The sequence below is a fragment of the Ambystoma mexicanum genome, chromosome 3q, assembly GCF_040938575.1.
Source record: "Ambystoma mexicanum isolate Mex_15411 chromosome 3q, UKY_AmexF1_1, whole genome shotgun sequence".
Taxonomy (NCBI): domain Eukaryota; kingdom Metazoa; phylum Chordata; class Amphibia; order Caudata; family Ambystomatidae; genus Ambystoma; species Ambystoma mexicanum.
In genome coordinates, this window is record NC_090926.1 from 692,138,609 (window position 1) to 692,159,179 (window position 20,571).

At 46.7% G+C, this 20,571-nt stretch overlaps 1 protein-coding gene across 3 annotated transcripts in view; it reads right to left on the reverse strand.

Annotated features, from left to right (window-relative positions):
* The window catches only part of HEXD (hexosaminidase D), a 750,596-nt gene that overhangs the window by 326,470 nt on the left and 403,555 nt on the right, over positions 1 to 20,571 (reverse strand). For all 3 annotated transcript variants that reach the window (XM_069654607.1, XM_069654608.1, XM_069654605.1), the window contains exon 8: positions 2,100 to 2,171. In XM_069654607.1, coding sequence (XP_069510708.1) covers positions 2,100 to 2,171 — 72 coding nt within the window. The remainder of the gene's footprint in view (positions 1 to 2,099; positions 2,172 to 20,571) is intronic.

The window sequence follows — 20,571 nt, forward strand, 5'->3', positions numbered from 1 at the left end:
CTTAAGTCGCACTCTTGTGTGATTGGCCCAAGTGGTGAGCCGGCTGGCTCACCACTTAGCATGTTTGATTGACAGCTAGGCTGAGTGAATGGGGGTGTGCTGCATAAAAGCAGGGCTTTGGGGACTGGAACTTCAGAAGTCGCCACAGGACCTGAGAATCCGACGAGGGAGAAGCTGAGCCGACCTACCACGACGACACCACCGGTGGAGCCCTGCGGAACCGACTCACCACTTCCCGACGACAGAGAAGATCTCCCGGCTAGAGAGGCTTCTTCCCCTGACTGGTGGGCACAACCAGTTTACCTTCTTTTCCTCGCATCCCAGGACGTCTTGTGGTCGAATTGCCCGTGCCAAGCACCCCGGCAACCGGATAGCCACTTACCACTGGACCGCGAATAAAAGGACCGCTCCTTTTACCTGAGAACTCCGTGGCTGGTTTCTTCCCTGGCAGTGCACCGGACTCCTGCCTTCCTCCCCGACGAGATCCTCTCTTCCCCCGGACGAAGCACCGACTTGCATCCGCTGCCAGGAACAACTGCCCCCGCTGGAGTATTCTCACCACTTTAAGGTACCGTGTCCGCCAGGCCTCCCTTTCTAAAGATTGCTACAAGGTAATAATAATCCCTTAACCTTCTGGACTGGTCTGGCCGCCTTGACCATCTAACTTGTCCCTTTCTTTGGTCCAACTCTTTCTGAACCTTTTCAAGACTTTTTGTGCACTTCAACCGTGTGACCTTGGACACATTTCGTTCTGATCCTCTTAAAGTGGATCCGGCCTTCTGAACTCTAACTTCACGGTTTTACTTTGCCTTCCTCTCTTGTTGTGTTTTTGTGAAAGTGTTGGGATCTGTTTCAAATTATACTCTGCTTTTCTCTCCCTTTTAAAACGAATTATTAGAGTGCCATCTGCGTTAAGCACTCACCGCTGTCTGAAAATAAGTGGGGCTTTTTCTTTAGACTTGTCTAATATTCTTTTAAGGGAGTGTATATCTTTTAGTGAGCGTGTTTTTGAACTGCTTAACATTGGTGCCTGTGTGTTTTACTAGATGTGGTTTTAAATAAATAATTATATCTCTTTTACACCAAGCTCTGGTCAGTGTTTACTTGTTCTACTGTGTTCTTTTTACCTATTGTGAATACTCTGTATACTGCCTAACTCTTCTTGAGGGAAGTCTGACTGCTCAGCCACAGCTACCAAGTGAATCTGTGTGGTACAGACTGCTACCAAGTGGGTTTACTGCCAAACACCTGTAGTCTTAAATCTTTTGCAGTGGTCCCAGAGGGAACTGCACAGGTTTCTGCCTAACAGACACAATTAACTGCAACTGCAGTATGTCACTGAAACCAACTGGCAGAAGACATAAGATCCCACCATATCTCTTTCAGGGAAAAACTTAGAACCATCTGTTCTAATAAAACACAAGAGGAACCACCCCTGGACTCTGACAAAAGCACCTAGAAACAATTAAGTAATGGAGCAATCACTCTACAAATGAACATAAAAATTGGTCTTTCTGCATCACTATGATCCGGAAATAGATTACAATAAAGTATTGAATTAAGAAATCCTGTTAACACGCTGATGTGCACCAGTCTTTCAGTACAGACAAAACCCCATCCTGGCATGAAATCAGCATTTTGTGTTCCTTCACCATAAGACATATTTTCACTTGAGCACATTTGTATTAACTAGATTACTGCACGCCCGTTTGCACTGGTGGCAGTGCCTTTGCATCCAAGTATTACTGTACCTTAAATTGATAATTTCTAAAAACGAAGGCAGCATAAAAACTGAAAGGCACTCGCCATTAATGCCTGAAAGTCTGAGACCAGGCAAGAAATAAATGGAAATCACATTTTCAAAGTCATCCATACTGCTGAGCCTACCACTGAAATGGCAAGAGCAACTCTCTGGATTCTAGAGGATACTATTACTGCATGCATTTAATGCCCTCTCTCGTCCCCACAAAAGAAATATTCTCAAAGTTTTGCTTCTGCCCTCTGAATCGGTCAGGCCTGCTAAATTTGCAAATACTAACTTTTGCAGCTACAGGAATCTTACCTCTCAATAGAACAGGGCCAGTGCTTTCTATACTTACTTTTGTTGTTAGCATCAAGGTCAGAAACATAGTCCCAGATCATTGGCTCCACAAGCTTTGCCACACCGGACTCTGCAAGGAAAAGAGACTCTTCAGCATCACTAGGACATTCATACACAGGCAGTGTTCCTTCTAGTGGTTGCTATGGCAACAGAAAATGCAGATTTGTTAACCACCCATCAACATAGGTAGTAATACTACTTAAACTAGAGTCTTTGTTTTCTGAAAGCTCTTTGTAAGTAGAATATATGATTATACAAAAGGCACGTAAGCGAGCCAGAATTGATTTAAAATTGTAAAGATAGCTGCTATGTACATTCCATTAACCTATATGCTTACAGATCATGTGCCCCGTGATATAATCATATTAATTTACCACATGGTACTGCATGCTGGTACTATTTAAAACCCAACTAACCTTTACAAAAAAATGGTTGCATATTTGCTCAGAAGGGTTTCAACTTGCTGGCACTCATGAACGCTCACTGTTGTGGTATGATTATACAGAAAAGCTAGGAAGGGTGGGACACATTCTGTCAGGCAGACAACTTTTGGATGATTGTTCAAAATATGCCATTCCATTAGATTATAAATGTTATCAAATGCCTCACTATCCCTACTCTGATGTGGATTTCCCTGCCTAACAAAACTAAAGGGAAACACTAACACAGGATGGGCCTCATTACGAGTCACAACAGTGGCGGTAAACCCGCCGCCACCGTTGTTTCCATACCGGGTGATCTCGAGTCCTGCAGGCGGAGGTGTCATTACCGCCAGGTTTGACCTGGTGGGATTAACACCGCCCGCCTGCAGGCGGACTTGGAAACACCGACACCATCACGAGATGGTGCCAGTGTTTCCATGGTCCCCATTCCCATTGAGTCCTCTGGTACTCAATGGGAATGGGGATTTACCGAATTCCGCCTCCGGAATTCCCGGGACACCGGGGTCGTAATGCCCCAGTAATTCCGGAAATCACGGAGGCGGAATGGTAAGACGAGTCCGGCGGTAACTGAGCTGGAAAAACCGACAGGTTACCGCCGGACTCATAATAAGGCCCGATGTCTGGCCCTCACACATAAACATCAAATACATACAGAAAACATATGACATTCACATAACATCAACAATGGTATTTACAGTTTTTCAATAACCTCTTAGTAACCTGGGTGAACTCCCTTCCCCAGGATTCAAGGTAAATTCAGCTCCAATGTTCAACAAAATGAAACAAGGACATTCATGTAGGTAAAATCGTCTCAATTCAGTTCTTGATGTTTCAATGTCAATGTAAAGTTTTGTTAACCAAGTCTCTATTTATAAAATGAGGATTCACAACAGGTATCCTTGTCAGGATGTCTTCACAGCACTGCTACTACTACTTGAACTATTTCAACTTCTAATATAGTTTTTTTTACCATGATAGCATACTCCTTTGTCTCATAGTATTCCACTTCATTTGCTACTGAAGTCACACCTCTACTGACAACCAGATATACCTCCACAGCTTTAGTACTTTGTGACAAATTAAGACAAGATTCACTTTCAGGTACTTCAACACCTTCAAATAGGCAAGGCACACTTCCTTGCCTGTATTGTCTGTCTGCAACCACGTACCACCACAACTATAGTTTCCTTTGGAATGTACTTCTCTCTTACGTATACAGTCTTTGGCAACATAGATTGTATTAACTTCAATTTGTAAGTAGCAAGTTTCTCGTCCCCAACTTTGCCTTCATCTCTCTGCCAACTGTTAGCTACTATAAATATCCAGAAGCTTTGGTGCCACACTCTTGGTTTCGGGTAAGGATTACACACATGTATCTTAGGCAATTCTGAACTTCTATTGGGCTCACGGTATTGTTTAGATTGTTCTCTGGCTGTGAGAAAGGCTGATTTCAGTCTTAAAAGGGGAATACTCTTGGCTTGGACAATGCTTACTCTCTCCAAATTTAAATACAATTCTTAAACACTTGACATCTCTTTATAAACAAATGTTGTCCATGTGAATAATGATTCAGAGTTCACGCTTCCAAAGTTTAAAGTTTAACAATTGCTGTTTGTAGCATTTGCTCTTCACGCGACTGAAATAGAATTACTCGATCACATGCGAGTGCTTAGCCCATTATTAAATACTGAACAAACAACTTCACCTCGGTTCTACTCTTACGCAGGTGATTATTAAGCTGATACTGTTGCTGGCAGTGCTCCTGCAAGGAATCAGAACGCCAGGTTCAACTCACCGGCTTCTGGGTTCCTTTCTCTGCATGTTTCACAACTTCTACAACTTCTGGCTTCACTTGGGAGCCACACCCGTCCTGGCTGAAAGTGTCTCTGGTCCGGCCATTCAATTAGGGAGCCCTTCTCGCTCCCGAGACACACTGCTTCACGTTAGTTACTTACCACAGTCCTGACACGCTTCTTGTTGCGAAATCTCTACAATTACGCTCACATGGGGAAAGGCAGCCTGCCTGCACACCTTCTGCTGTGCAGCCTCTGCACACCAGAGTTTTGGGGGAAACAAGACCCTCACAAGACAAGCAGAGTTCCGGCATCTCTTTGGTTCTCCGGCTTCTGCCGGGATTGCAAACACTGTGCCTTCTTCCTTCTGCCCCTACTACCACTGCATACAATCCAGCCACGGTTCCAGCTCCTCCCTCTTGCCTGCATCTGAGGGGGCCTTTTATGCCTCTCAGGTTCCTTCAGGTGTGGGCAATTAAGCATAATTGCCTGACGACGACTACAGCATGACTCTTCAGTCCTCTTCCTCGTCCCAGTATTTATGGGATTATGGGACTTGTTGTCCTCAACAACAAAATTAGTTCTTTTAGATCATTTCTTGGTTTTAAGGGTAGATTTATTTCCCTTAGAATCATTTAAGGATAAACCATTAGAATACGCTCCTATAGAAGAAGACAGTTTATTTAAGGAAATATTTCTAAATTCCTTTCCATTATACCTTTGTGAGTAAGGAGGATTTTTATCCTGAAGTACCTTGATTGGTCTTTCTGTTATTAAGGCTTGTTGAGGCTTTATGGCTTTTGTGCCCAGAGCCATAGATCTTATATGTGAGTCAATAGATCATAATGACAATAAGTCATTACCTGTTTTGGCAACTTCCAAAGGACAAATATTGTGTCTCATCCGATGGGATCTCCGCACCACCCTGGTGATCCTGCCGCAGTACACCTCCCCCAAGGTCAGGATTAGGAAGTGTCTGCCTTTCCCTGGCCACTTGGGAGGAGACCTTAGGCAGGGGTTCAGTGAGGGATCCGTAGGATTCGTCACATTATGCAAGCACATCACTAGCCCTGCCCTATCGGCCTTGTAGAGGTAAAGGCATGCTAGAAAGTATCTCGTTTTCTATATGAACCAGGAAGATTTGCTATGGAGGAGATGTGGTTTAGTGCCTTACGTTGGTCACTGCTGTCAGGTGGCATGGAGCTTAATCCTGGTTCCCCGACTTGAGCACATTTTGACAGCCTGGTAAAACCTCTTGAGCTCAGTGCACCTCATCTACCCTATGTGCCTGAAAGGGAAGGCTTAGATATAGGCTAAATACCAGTCGATAACTACATATCAGTTAAAAAAGACAACAGTGTCACCACTCGAGTCCCGTGGTGGAACCACTGGTCTAGGCGCCCTTATAGGGCCATCGCGCCTTCACGTCAACTCCAGGACGCATTCTGGTCTTTTTTCCAAGATGGGGCTGACGTGCTTTCTTATTCATGACTTCTAGTCAGCACCCTGTGTTGTACCTCCGCTCTGCTCCTCTCTGGGTAAGACACCGTTTTCCTTTGTGTTTTTTCTTCGTTCCTGGTCTTATTCTTATTGCCTTCTATCCTCCTCTGGTCTCTGTTGCTACAGCCACCGGCTCGACTTCCTCCTCGTTGGTGCCTTTTCTCCATGCCCTTAAGCTATCCCTTGCTCACCCTTCTACACGCTATATCCTGCTACTTTCAATATTCTCCTGTTCTTTTCTTCATTTCTGTTCCTTGGAGTCTAATTGGGTACCATCCATTCCGGCAGTTATAACCCATCTGTCAAAGACCGCCGGTCTACAAGAAAGAAGAAGAAGAATCCTCTTCCCTTAGAAGAATCGTCCTCATTCGACACTGAAGAGGAATCAGGTGAAGAAGACCCTATTGCTGTAAAAAGTGACAGTTTGCAACACCAAGAGACACAGTCTAGGATGACATCAGCTGAACAAGTACAGGAACTTATCAATGCTGTTTTAGGGGCTTTCGCTGGAGGTTCAAAACCTTAAGGCAGAGAACACTGTCCTTTGGCAGCTAGCCACTGCCAGAGAAGATCTGTCTTCGGATCTTCCACCAATGGGATTAGCTTCAGGCAAATTCAACGGATCACCCAAAAGGGTTAAAGAATGTATAGATGCCTGTATCATACATTTTACTTTCCGTCCTTCCACTTTTGCCACTGACCAGAGCTCAGTGGGCTTTATGGTCTCCAACATGGTTGGCAATGCATTGGCTTGTGCTACTCCTTTGGTGACTTTGTTTAATCAAGTTCTGCAGGACTACAGGTAGTTTATTACCCTCCTGAGGAAGACCTTTGAGAGACCGAGGTGGTTTATATGGCCTGTGAAGATCTCTTGGACATCCGTCAGGGATCAATGCATCTAATGACCTACATTAGCCACTTTACGAAGAAAAGGCTGGCCTGGTTGGCCTGAGGGTGCACAATTCTCCATCTTTAGGAGAGGATTACACAAAGATCTGAAGGAGGAATTGGCCTGGATGGCCAGACAAGCTACACTTCAGGAGCTAATCACATTGGTATTACAGATTGATTATTGGCTTATGGAACGAAGGGCCGAAAGGAAGAAGCATTACGGAAAGACTCCTTCCTCGACTTCCTCTTCTATGAATCCTATCCCTTCTGCAGTAGAACCTTTCAAGGAAGAGCCTATGCAAATCGGCTCAGCTAGAGGACCCTTATCACCTGAAAGGAGAAGAAGAGAACACAGACTCTGCATGTATTGCGGATCAAGTTCCCACCTGCTACGTGAATGTCAAGAGGTTCCACAAAGGCGTCAGGAAAACGACAGACCCTGGTCCCAGAAGGGTCCCAGCCCCGGGGAAGAAAGACTGTCCCTATACGGCTCTTCATGTGGGTCCTGCTGATCAGGATTCACAGCTTCTTGTGATCAAGATATTCCTGCAGATATCAGACAGAACATTGGAGGCCTTGGAATTGGTTGACAGCGGAGCAGCAGGTCATCTTTTGGATAACATCTGGGCTGAAAACGTTGGAATTCCTTTACAGGAACGTTCTGTCAACCAGCCGGTGGAAGGAATGAATGGGAAACCACTGAGCTCCGGTCCCATTACCCACTCCTCAGTACCCATATCAGTCTCCATGTTTACCCATGAAGAAACTCTTCGTTTTGATATCATTTGTGCAGCTCATTTTCCAGTCATTCTGGGAGTCCCCGGTCTTCGGAAGCACAACCCTCTCATTGATTGGGAACAGAATATTATACATTTCAAGTCAAACTATTGTATGGGTCATTGTTTGCAAGAGAAGGATACGCAAGGCGGAGCATTGTCTGCAGAGGAGACAAGATCCTGGTGTCAGACGGCTAGAGTTCTCAGTATTCCAGGAAGATTTCAGGAATATCGGGAGGTGTTTCTGGATAAGGTACCCAAGGAACTTCCTCCTCATCACCCAGAAGGCTGGGCTCTAGACTTGATTCCTGATGCGTTGGTACACTTCGGCCACATGTTCTCAGTACACGTCAGCCGCATGTTCTCATTGACCATTCCGGAAAAGAAAGCCTTGAAGGACTATTTAGAGGGGAACCTCCAGAACGGGCTCATAAGACCATCAAAATCACCAGCAGGGGCATAGTTGGTCTTCATCCCAAAGAAAGATTAATATGCGCTCTGGCCGTGTATTGATTATAGAGGACTCAATACAGTCACAATATGTGACAGGTACCCAATACCTTTGATCAAAGACATCTTAGAAGCCGTGCAAGGGGCTTTCTTGTTTATCAAACTTGATCTACGTGGAGCATACCACCTCATAAGGATCCACTCAGGGGACGAGTGGAAGACGGGTTTTAGGACCCTTTTTGGTCTCTACCAGGTTATGCCGTTTGGCATGTAAACGCACCGGCAGTGTTCCAGCGGTTTATGGATAAACTGTTTTCATATCTACTATTCAGTACTGTCATAGTCTACTTGGATGACATTTTAGTGTTCTCCAAATCCACCGAACACCACCATGCTCATGTGACAGAAGTCCTGGACCGGTTATACGTGAACCAGCTTCTGATTAAACCAGAGAAATGTTTCTTTGAGGTCACATCTGTACCTTACTTGGGGGTTTGTGCTATCTGACAAGGGAATCGAGATGGACCCACATAAGGTATCAGCTATATTAAATGGCCTGTTCCCACCTAAGTGAAGGAGATACAGCGTTTTTTAGGGATGGCCAACTTCTACCGAAAATGCATTCCCAATTTCTCGGAAAAGGTGCTCCCTATTACCACTTTACTCAAAAATGGCAGAGCTTTCGGTTTGAAACCAGATGCAGAAGATACGTTTTGAAAACTAAAGGAGTCGTTTTGTACAGCACCCGTACTTAAGCAACCTGACCAAGGCATTCCATTCATTGTGGAAACGGATGCATCAGCGGGCACTTTAGGAGCAGTTTTGAAACCGCTATCTAATGGAATGGAACATCCGGTTGCGTACCCTTCGAGGACATTTTGCCCAAGCGAAAGCAACTATTCCGTCATTGAGAAGGCACTGTTGGCCATGAAGCATGCTTATACCGAATGGCGACACCTACTGCAAGGGGTTACCTACCCTTTTGAAATCCGAATCGACCACCGCAACCTGCGCGTTCTCCAGCAGATCTGTATCAACGCCCGTCAAGCTCCCTGGCCTTATTTCTTTGAGCAATTTGATTTTACGGTCACATACATTCCCGGCTTGAGGAGGTGTCGCCAATGGTCTATCACGTAGTTTTCATTCTGAAACAACAACCGCTGCTAGAGCAGAACCGATTTTTCCTAGAAACAAGATTATATACACTGTGACATCCTTCCTCCAAGAAGTGAAGAAAGTGTCTTCAGACTTTGTTGCTAGTAGTCCACTTCAGCCTTTCACTAACAAGGAAGGATTTCTTTTTCGTGAGAAGCAAATGTTTTTTACCCAGCTTTCTCTTCAGAGGCAGGTTATAACCTGGTGCCATGACGGGAAGACGCCTGGTCACAAAAGATATCAAGCTACCTTAGATCTATGGTGGCCTCATATGACAAAGGATGTGAAATCCTTTGTACTTATGTGTTTATTGTGTGCTCAGTGCAAATATAGCTCAGGCAAACCCGTAGGCCTCCTGGAACAAGACAAGACACCTACAAGACTTTGGAGCAACGTATCGACCGACTTTGTAGTCGAGCTTCCTCCCTCTCGGGGTGTACCACAGTCATTGTCACGGTCGATTCCTTTAGTAAAATGGAACATTTCATGGGACATGTCATGCTCCTTCCAGGGTTACCAACAACTGCAGAGAAGGCCCTGGTGTTTCTTCGAAAAATGTTTTGCCTGCATGGACTTCCAGAAATGATCACCTCAAATAGAGCTCCACAGTACACATCAACCTTTTGGAAGAACCTTTGTAACCTTATTTGGATAGAAAGAGCGCTATCATCTGGTTATCATCTGCAGACTAATTGGCCAGACTGAAAGGCTAAACCATACCCTGGAGCAATACCGTTGCTGTTTTACAATAACCGGCAAGACAACTGGGTAGAACTATTACCAACAGCAGAGTTTGCCTACAATACTACCAAAAACAAAGCCATAAGAATGAGTCCTTTCTATTGTGCTTATGGCATACATCTGCAAGCCTTTCCCAGTTCAGCCTTTCCACCTTCCCTGGTTACCTCAGTTGATTCTCTTCTGGAAGTCAAAGCCCAAGTTCACAAAGAAGCCTTCGGGAATCTGGAATGGAGCAAAGAGAAAAACAAGAGGTATGCGAACGGTCATAGGAATCCAACTGTAAATTGGGATATTGAATCCAAGGTCTCGATGTCTACCAAGTTTCTACCCAGGTAGGTGCATCCCACCAAACTATCTCCCCATTACCTCGAACCGTTTGTAATACTTACAAAAATCAATCCAGTAGCCTTTTGACTTAGGTTGCCTTCAAGGTTGAAGAGCTTTACCCAGTGTTTCATTCTTATTTGCTGAACCATACCACTCTGACCCTTTTCTTCGCAATACCCACAGATCTTTACCCACACCACCTACTGTTCCTGAGGAGTACAACTGGGCGTTCTGCAGTTCCTGGTTCATTGGAAGGGGTATCCCTCTTCAGAAAACACCTTGGAACCCAAAGTGCACATCAAGGCACCATTGTTGATCAGCGTTTTCACTGATCGCATCCAGGGAAACCCGGCACCTGTAGCCACAAGTAGGGGCATACTGTCACCACTCGAGCACCGTGGCGGTTATGGAACCGCTGGACTTGGCACCATTAACAGGCCATCACGCCTTCACGTCAACTCCAGGACGCATTCTAGTCTTTTTTCCAAGGTGGCGCTGAATCCTTCTTATGCACAACTCCCAGTCAGCGCCATGCGTTGCATCCCCGCTCTGTTCCTCTCTGCGTAAGACACTGTTTTCCTTTGTGTTTTTTCTTTGTTCCTGGACTTAATCTTGCTGCCGTCTATCCTCCTCCGGTCTCTGCTGCTACAGGTTCCAGGTCGCCTTGCTCCTCGCTGGTGTCTTTCTCCATGCCCTTAAGCTACTACCTTACTTACTCTTCTACGAGCTATATCCTGCTCCTTTCAATTGCCTCCTCTTCTTTTGTTCCTTTCTGGACCTTGGAGTCTAATTGGATACCATCCATTCCGTCAGTTACACCCAGTCCGTCAGCTGCTTCGGAGGACATCCTTTTGACTTGGATTACCCGGAATATCTGAACACACCCACCGCTGCCGAAGACTACACTTCAGAGGGGTTTTTCAGCCTGTCAGCTTTTTCCCTCGGCCTGGCTGTTCCTCGGGGCGGGGTGGGTCTCGTGCCTTGCTGGTATACCAAGCAGGCATAGTGGCTTCTCCTCGAGGCCGGTCCTATCTGTACAAAGATCGTGGTTCTATAAGAAAGAAGAAGAATCCTCTTCCCTTAGAAGAATCGTCCTCATTCGACACTGAAGATGAGTCAAGTGAGGAAGACCCTATTGCTGTAAATAGTGGCAAATAGATCTATGGCGGCACCTTATACAACAAGGGCTGCCTCATGCTTCACAGCGGAATTCAATTGCTGTAGGAATATAATAACAAAAACAATAATTCTGGTGCTTTATATAGAAAGGCTACCGCCAGGAACCCTGCGTTTCAGCAGTTGGTACCAAAAGTTACCTATTACAGTCATTATAACCCACAATGTGGCACTCAGTTTATGAACCTGGGTTGAACCAGGTTAAGAGCGAAGTCTACCCGACCAGGGTATCGGACCCATGAGGCATGGATGGCATCTTGCTGCTCCCAAGGCGAGGGCATTGTCCTGATCCCAAGGCGCGCACATTAACTTGAGCTATAGTCCTTGGTATATAGTATAACCCATGTTTTGCATTGAGTAGTTATTGGAATTAGTCTGGTGCTTCCTGCTGGCACTAATACCGAATCGACATGTATTCATACCAAAGTACAATATGTGTATAATACATGGCAGCCTACAATATCGGTATTAGAAGCCCGGAAATCATTTTATTATTAAAAGGTAGCTGTGACATCACAACTGACCTGCAATAAGAAAATGACATCATAACTGCTCTGTAATCAGTTGTGACGTTACAATGCCTGCAGCTTGATTCAGCACAGAGCAGAACTCCGGCTGTCACTGCTGCCCTTAAAGCCGTGACAAGCTTTTCGAAATGTGTGCTTGTAAAACAGTTTTCTGTGACCCTTTACAGACATTAATTGACAAGGAACTTAATAGTAGATTGTTTAATGTTTGCACTTTTGGAGTTTAACACACGTCAGCAAGGACCAGCATGCTTTTACTTATTTTAAAGCACAAAATGAAAACATCTTTTCACTTCATTTTACTAAACTGCTTATGCTATTTCTCTGCAACAGATTACAAGCTGCATGTTAGCTTTTCTTTTAAACCAAACAGATTCTACATTAATTATATGGAACAGCAAATGGAGCATCTCTTATATTAGATTAAGCAAAAGACCAGGTAGTAAAGGAGAGGAGTGTCTGCCCATGTATTACAAGGAATAAATCCCCTCCCTACTGCACATTAAAAGGATATTTACAAGTCACCTCAGAGTTTCATGAGCTTATAAAGGATTTTGGCCTCGTTCCACTATTTCGTCACAGAACTTCACAATGACTTGCGATAGCCTAAAAACGTACAGTATGGGTACTTTGTCCCAAATATAAAAATATGTGCCTTCTCGTTTACTTCGTTCTGTGGGTACAAACCTCCCCATCCTAAAGTCTGGAGATCTCAAAAGGGATGTCAGGCTTTTTCATATGCAGAAGCAAAGCTGTAGAACTTCAGTCTGCTGGAACTTGGGTGAACTCACAATCGCTTTCCTTTTAGGTAGCTGTTAAAACTCACCTGTGCAGCCTTGAATAACTCTAAACTCTAGATCTTCTGATTGATTCAGCTCGCTTCTCCATCAGCACCCTTAGGTCTTCTAAGAGGCGAAAGAGCACTCTAGAAAACACCCACACCCCTAAAACCGTATGTTAATGAGGAATATGTCATGCACTAGGCAGAATATACTTTGGTATAGCAGCAGGCCATGCCCAGAAGGCAACGTGGCTCATGCCTTAGGAACAATGATCAGTGCTGGTCCTTTATGCCCAGTTTGGGCAATGCTGTAGGGCATCCCAAAAGCGGGGCAGGGTAACTGATGTTACCATCAGCAGCCTGGGAGAGGGGCAGTCACAACCTTATCTCAGCCTGCACCTCTCCTCCCCCCAGCTGCAGAGACACGCAGTCTCTGCAGCACAAAGCCAAGGAAGGGTGAGGTGTGAACAATCACCTCACCATTCCTCAAAACAGCAAGGTGCTAAGCACCATAAGGAAACCAACAGTCAGGCAGGGCCCAGGTTCAAAGACCTGCCCCTGTCAGGGGGCCAGACAGTCGGCTATCCGGCCGGGGGCTGTGACAACAACAGCCCCCACTACATACATAACAAAGACCCAGGGCTTCTCTGGGTCCTATAAATAAGAGCAGCATGCTCTAAGTAAACACAATCTGTTTGTGGACCCTGAACGGGGACCCAAACAAACAGGAGGTTCACTGTTTACTCAGTGTCTTCCAAATCCTTTTGCTTCTTTAGCAAATCTTAACAAAGTTCGCTGTACTCCGCAGCGTCTTCTTCCTGCCTGAACATTTTACTGTTCAAATACAATTGCTTTCCAGCCTTAAACGAAGGAAGAAGAAGCATCCGAGCAGCCAGCGCGGACGGTGTCAGTTTCAAAACCTTTACAGAACGGACAAGCGAGCGGCGAGTGTTCCCGAAACAAAAGAAAACAAACAAGGACGCGTACCGTACGAAACATTCAGAACCATTCCGAACGAAGGAAAAGGAGGCACCCGAGCAGCCCAGCGCGGACGGTTTCAGTTTCAACAGTTTGCAGGTAAGCCGCCGCGCTGGGACTACGGGGGAGGAAAAAGGAAAGTAAACACTGTGTCCGGGAAGAGATACGTTTGTTACGAGCCTCCGCGCCGCAAGGTAGGCTGTGAAAAGTAAACACAATCCCTGTGATAAATTCAGACAGAATCGCAGCCAGCCAAGTAGCACGGCGAGCTGAGACTCGCTTTGGCCATCCACGCAGAGCCTATAATTTTCCGCGGGTGCCCCCACAGCAAAACCAATTTTTGAATAAGAGAGATACATGAAGCAATATCTGGGGGCTCCCAAATTATTTAAAATAATCACCACACACAGTGGGCAATAGGAGACATTTCTCTGAATCCTCCATAGATTAACAAATGGAGACACATTTATTTTAGTCAAAAAAGCTAGCAGAAAACATATGTTACCAACACAAGAGCAGCAGCTACCAGTTACCCAACACGGGCAACATATAGAACAAGCTTAAGGGAGCATGCCGATAACAACAGCCCTAAACCTTGGTAAAACGTTTTTTCCTTTCCCTGCAAACAGGCCAAAAAGGAGCATGGGGCCCAAACGGAAAACACAGGCACCCACAACAACGGTGCAAAAGCCCAAATCACCACAGCTGTTAGCAGCCATTGAAGCAGCAGAGCACTACGGATGGGCATGGGTTAGAGGAAACATGTACGGCCTACCCAGGGAAGGAATTGCCAGGCCACCCAGCCAAGAGGAGGGCACTGCACCATCAAAAAAGAGAAAACTATCAGAAGGCGCCAAAAAAGGTAACAAAAAATTGTCAAACCCATGCGAGAATGTAGCGGAATTGCAGCAATTAATGATAGAAGTAAGGGGGAAACAGACACCACCCACAAGGGAACCTGGGGCCCCAAACCCCACCATTGCACTAGAACCTGCAATAACAATAGTCAACACCCCGGTAATGCCACCTACAGCAACCCCGCCACAACAGGTGCAACAGGTGCCAGTAGCACCCACAGCAACAAATGCAATAGCCCCAACAGCTTCACCAACAGACCCAGCAGGTGCACTGAAAGCATGGGCAACCCCCAGCGCAGACACCACGGGCGTGACAGCGACACCCGGCAACAGCACAACAGACATTGTAACAATCTGTAACGCACATTTAGAGCAAAAAATGAAATCTTTCCAATCAGAGGTATTGAATAGATACAAAAGATGCCTGGCATGGAACATTGATACCACAATCAAAGAAACCATATGGGCCAAGGAATTCATAGAAATGTTTTCATTAATAGAAGCCCAGCGCAGAGGGAAGGATGCTTTCAGAGACCCCAAAAAGATAGAAGAAAAAGCCATTTCCAGAAATGCCCAGGTGGAACAAAATTGGGACAACTGGCTACAAGCTTTTGCCATCTTAGCAACAATATACGAAGAAAAATTCCCCATGGATTGTAGGAAAATCTGGGCATACGTTGATAAAATAAGGGGAGTAAAGGTAACCCAGAGGGGGAAGACATGGCTAGCATATGATATCAGATTCAGGAGGAGCATGTCAGAAAGGCCAGCCATTGAGTGGGATGAGGTCCAGAATGACTTATGTACCCTCAACGCCGAGCCCCCACCAGAGGAAGATACCACGCAATCTTCCTCCAAAAATAACAAACACACTCAGGGCAACAGGTCCAATGATAATGATGGGAGCAGCCCTTTCGGAAGAACCAGCCATGGGCGGCTAAAAATAATGCCCACAGACAGAGCAAGCACCAAGCTGCAAAATCCAACATCCCATGCAGAAATTTTGGGAAAAACCTTTGTACATGGGGCAAAGAATGCTGGTACAAACACACCTGCACAAACTGCAACGGTGACCATGCAGCAAGCAACTGCACCAGACTACCAGCCAAGAAAGAATGACATCCCAATTTTAGAACCAGGAAGATCACCCATCAACCCGGGCAATTTTAGAGAAGCCCTTAACTACCCAGACAAAGAAACCAGCATGGCAATATGGCAGGGTTTCACCAAAGGTTTTCCCATCCCATTTAGGGGCACAGGGTCACAAACCGTCCCGATGAACCTGAAGTCAGCCAGGGACAACCCCCCAGATAGTGGAAACCAAAATCAAGAAAGAACTGCAACTAGGCAGGATAGCAGGTCCTTGAGACCGCATGCCATTAAATGACTACTTAATATCCCCACTAGGCCTGGTCTCCAAAAAGGACCCTGGAAAAATGAGGCTAATCCATCATCTTCCCTACCCCAAAGGCCAATCTTTAAACGACGGCATCCCACACACGGAATCCGCGGCACCTTACACACATTTCCAAGAGGCGGTAAGACTCATACAGGAATGTGGCAGGAACGCCCTGATGGCCAAGCTGGACATCGAATCCGCTTTTAGACTCCTGCCAGTCCGCCCAGATTCTCAGCAGTGGCTAGGTTTCAACTTTAACAACAAATTCTATGTAGACAGATGCCTCCCGATGGGGTGCACTGTATCCTGTGCACTATTTGAGCAATTCAGCTCCTTTTTTCAATTGGCTTTCCAAAAACAGAGACCAGGGACAACAATTGTACATTACCTTGATGATTTCATGGTAATGGGACCACCAAACTCTGGGGAATGCGGCAGGGCTTTAGCAAAACTGGAACATATGGCCGCCCATTGGGGAATTCCTCTGGCAAAGGAGAAAACCACCAAGCCAGACACCAGCATAATCTTCCTGGGTATCGAAATATACTCAGCAAAGGGGCTTTGCAGAATCCCCAAAACCAAAATAACAGAACTCTTGTTAGAAATACAATCCCTAGCAGGCAGTCTCAACTTCGCATCCAGAATAATACTCCAAGGGAGGATATTTTCCAGAAGCCTAGAGTTCAAAATCAAATCATTAACCAAACCCCACCTGCATATCCGGCTAGGCAAAGAGGTTAAACAGGACCTGGAAACATGGGCAAAGTTCCTCAGAGAGTTCAACAGGACTTTACTTTGGCGAACGCCTTTAAACACCTGGACAAACAGGGTCCTATTCACCGATGCAGCCGGGAGCAAGGGTTTTGGAGCCATACTAGACACTGAATGGGTGGCAGGACACTGGCCCAATTCATGGCAACCAGCAGGATGGACAAAAAACATCACCCTCCTAGAAATATTTCCCATCTGGCTAACATTACACATCTGGGGCAGGCAGCTAGCGAACATTGAACTTTTGATCTGGTGCGATAACATGGCCATATTGGGCTCCATAAACAGAAGGTCTACAAAATGCCCTTTAGTGCTGAATGTCTTACGAGCCATTACAACAGTCACACTACAAGAAAACATTGTGATCAAAGCAAAGCACATTTCAGGGGCAGATAACAATGCCGATGCTTTATCTTGCTTCCAGTGGACAAGATTCCGAGAGCTAGTGCCGCACGACCAAGAACAGATGACGCCAATACCAGCAGAATGCTGGGCAATAATGGGAAAACAAGAATAATGGCATCAACGCCAGCGCCAGAGAGCTCAGGCCGGGATGCCCAACAGAAACCAGGCACCTCTGAAACGGGTGCCAACAACACATCGGCATCAACGCCAACACCAGAGAGCGCAGGCCGGGATGCCCAACAGAAACCAAGCACTTCTAAAACGGGTGCCAACAACACATTGGCATCAACGCCAGCGCCAGCGAGCCTAGCACCACAACAACTAAAAAACATGGGGGGGATGGCAGTCAGACTGTTACAAAAGATATATCAGACCACAACTGATATAGCCATCCTCCCTCAATCTGATTTTCTTTTCTCCCTCCCCCCTTACAGAAACAACAGGCGAAGTGAGGACCGCTCTCTGGTCAGCATGGATAGTCGGCCACTCATTTGTTTACAGGACAGGCAGATGGGCAGAAGAAACCAAAGAAGGGCCACCGTTCAGAAACACCATTGCCTCATGGTGGGGATACAGAGGCCTACGGTGGGCCGAGACACTAGCAGAGCTAGTGGCATACAGGGACCCCCCTGAATTCCTGATCATCCATCTAGGGAGCAATGACCTAGTCAGCACGGGTAGACGAATCCTATGCGAAGAAATCTGCTCCTCCCTAGCAGGCCTTTCACACAATTGGAGGGGCACAGAAATATACTTCTCAGCATCCTACCCAGAAAAAGATGGCTAGGGGCCAACTGCTACAAATCTGTAGACATCTCCAGGAGAAAATTGAACAGGGGAATTGAGAGATTCTGTATGACAAGAGGATTGGGCTTCATAAAACACACAGCCATTACATTAGGCAACCCAGACCTCTTTCTCCACGGCGGCACCCATTTATCTAACCAGGGCATGGAACATTTCTTTCGAGAAATCACTGCCACCCTCACCTCCAGGGGCTGTCTTTAGGGCATACTTCTGGGGGAACACGATCAGCCGGCCAACCTGCCCGCGTGTGGCGGCACGGGCTGAGGGGGTAACCTCAACACGGTGCCCAAAAGTATGATACTATTATGATATGTGATATTGTGTTTTGCCATAACCATATCTGTGCAATAAAATCCTACAGCCTTTTATAGCCAACACTTGACACAAGTTGTGAGCCAATTATTACGGGTGAGGGCTTGGGGGGTCGGCCAATACCAATGCATGCATATGGGTTCAGCAGTTATGGGCAATGCTGTAGGGCATCCCAAAAGCGAGGCAGGGTAACTGCTGTTACCATCAGCAGCCTGGGAGAGGGGCAGTCACTACCTTATCTCAGCCTGCTTCTCTCCTCCCCCCAGTCTCTGCAGCACAAAGCCAAGGAAGGGTGAGGTGTGAACAATCACCTCATCCTTCCTCCAAACAGCAAGGTGCTAAGCACCATAAGGAAGCCAAAAGTCAGGCAGGGCCCATGTAGGGGGGGCTGTGACAACAACAGACCCCACTACATACATAACAAAGACCCAGGGCCTCCCTGGGTACTATAAATAAGAGCAGCATGCTCCGAGTAAACAAAATCTGTTTGTGGACCCTGAACAGGGACCTAAGCAAGCAGGAGGTTCACTGTTTACTCAGTGTCTTCCAAATCCTTTTTGCTTCTTTACCACAGAACCCTCCCACCCTACAAAAAGGAAGAAGAAGAACAAAAAGAAGCACAGGCACTGTACGGTGCCTACAAAAAAGTCATGGGACACAAGAAGGCGGGCACGGGCCAGAGGGGGTAACCTCAGGACCGGTGCCCAAAAGTATGATACTATTATGATATGTGATATTGCGTATTGCCATAACCACATCTGTACAATAAAATCCTACGGCCTTTTATTGCCAACACTTGACACAAGTTGTGAGCATATTATTACGGTCAGGGCTTGGGGGGTCGGCCAATACCAATGCATGCATATGGGTTCAGCAGTTATGAACTACAAGAAGGATCGCTGTCCATGCGATATGGACTATACCAGCTGACCCAAGCTGGGCATGGACACATATTGAAATATAGACACAAATTCTGTGAAAAATCTTTGTTAAATAAATGTATGGTTAACATTCTGTTATAAAGACTTTTGACATTCAGTGTCAAACTATACATAGACTAACGCAACTTGACCTCAGTCCGTTTTTAACTCTCTTTGCAGTGGTTTGCTGTCGATAACCAAACGGTCCTGCTGGATACCAGAGGTCTTTGCCTCAAAATATACACACATTCTACTTTACTGTAGTTAATCATATTTACTAGCGTTTCAGCGCTGTATGAATGGAATCTGTAGCGTTCTAGTGTTTGGACGTCCTGTTAGCCCACTTTCCATGTTTATGATGGTTCAGGCAGGTCCACGGGCAGATCGGTTCTGGCATGGAATAAAGAAGGTTATGCCATCCACACCTTGCAGGTCTGTGTCGTTCTTACGATCCTACAGGCCGTAAGTCCACGACCGGGCCCTAGTGAATATATAACAATGGTGACCCGGGTAAATCGGTTCCGTGCCGCACATAACACTTCCCGGCCACGTCTCACACGTGGTATTGAACAGCACCACCTGCTGTGTGAGCGGCCGCAATGGGACACTGCCTGAGGCACGAAACACAACCACTGTTACACAAGGTTGTGTCCGCTCCATGAGAGCATCCCGCCCTGCTGAGTCACCATCTCAGGAAGCGCTAGCAGCTTGCACTAGTACGGATCGAGCCACTGCCCCAAGCCAGCAGCATTGCGTTGTGGGACCCTCCACGGCTTCTGAACATCTGCTGTGGTGTCACGTGCCCTTCCGCAGAGGGTCACGTGACACGAGAGAAATAAAGGAATCACCGGAACTGGCGTGCGAGCGCCAGTCCGGGTTTAAGCACCGCACGAGCGAGTCGTGTCGTTCTTCGCGCTGCAGCCTTTCCAGCGCAGCGCACCCAACAGGCCCGCCCGCGCTCACTGCCTGAGGCCAGGCACAAGGGCAAACATCACACTGGCGACGAAGCCGACTACGAACCCGACGCGGACCCGCGCCTACTCCTCAAGCGGAGCCGCGCCCCAACGCCTGCAACGGCGCACCGCCTCCGACACAACCACACGCCGTGGACATCACGCGGCCGTGTATAACGTTGCACACAAGTTGGTTGAAGCCCTGCAAATGCTAATGACAAGGGCTCCCACACGCAGCAAGGAAAGGCCACTCAACGCTCCTCCTGCACCTCCGAGAAAAGTCTGGCGGACCAGAGCAGGTACTGCGAAGCTGCGTACATGCCAGTTGCATTAGCCCCTGCGACTTTTAAGTGACACCTTGAACACCGCCACCCAAGGCCTACGCCCCAAAGCCAGGGAGGCCACGCAGAGTACCAACATGTCCAGCCCAAGCACCAGCCCCGTGAGGACCAGCATGAGCTCATCCGTCAGGAGGAGCCTCTCCAATGAACATCCCGACCCATCACAG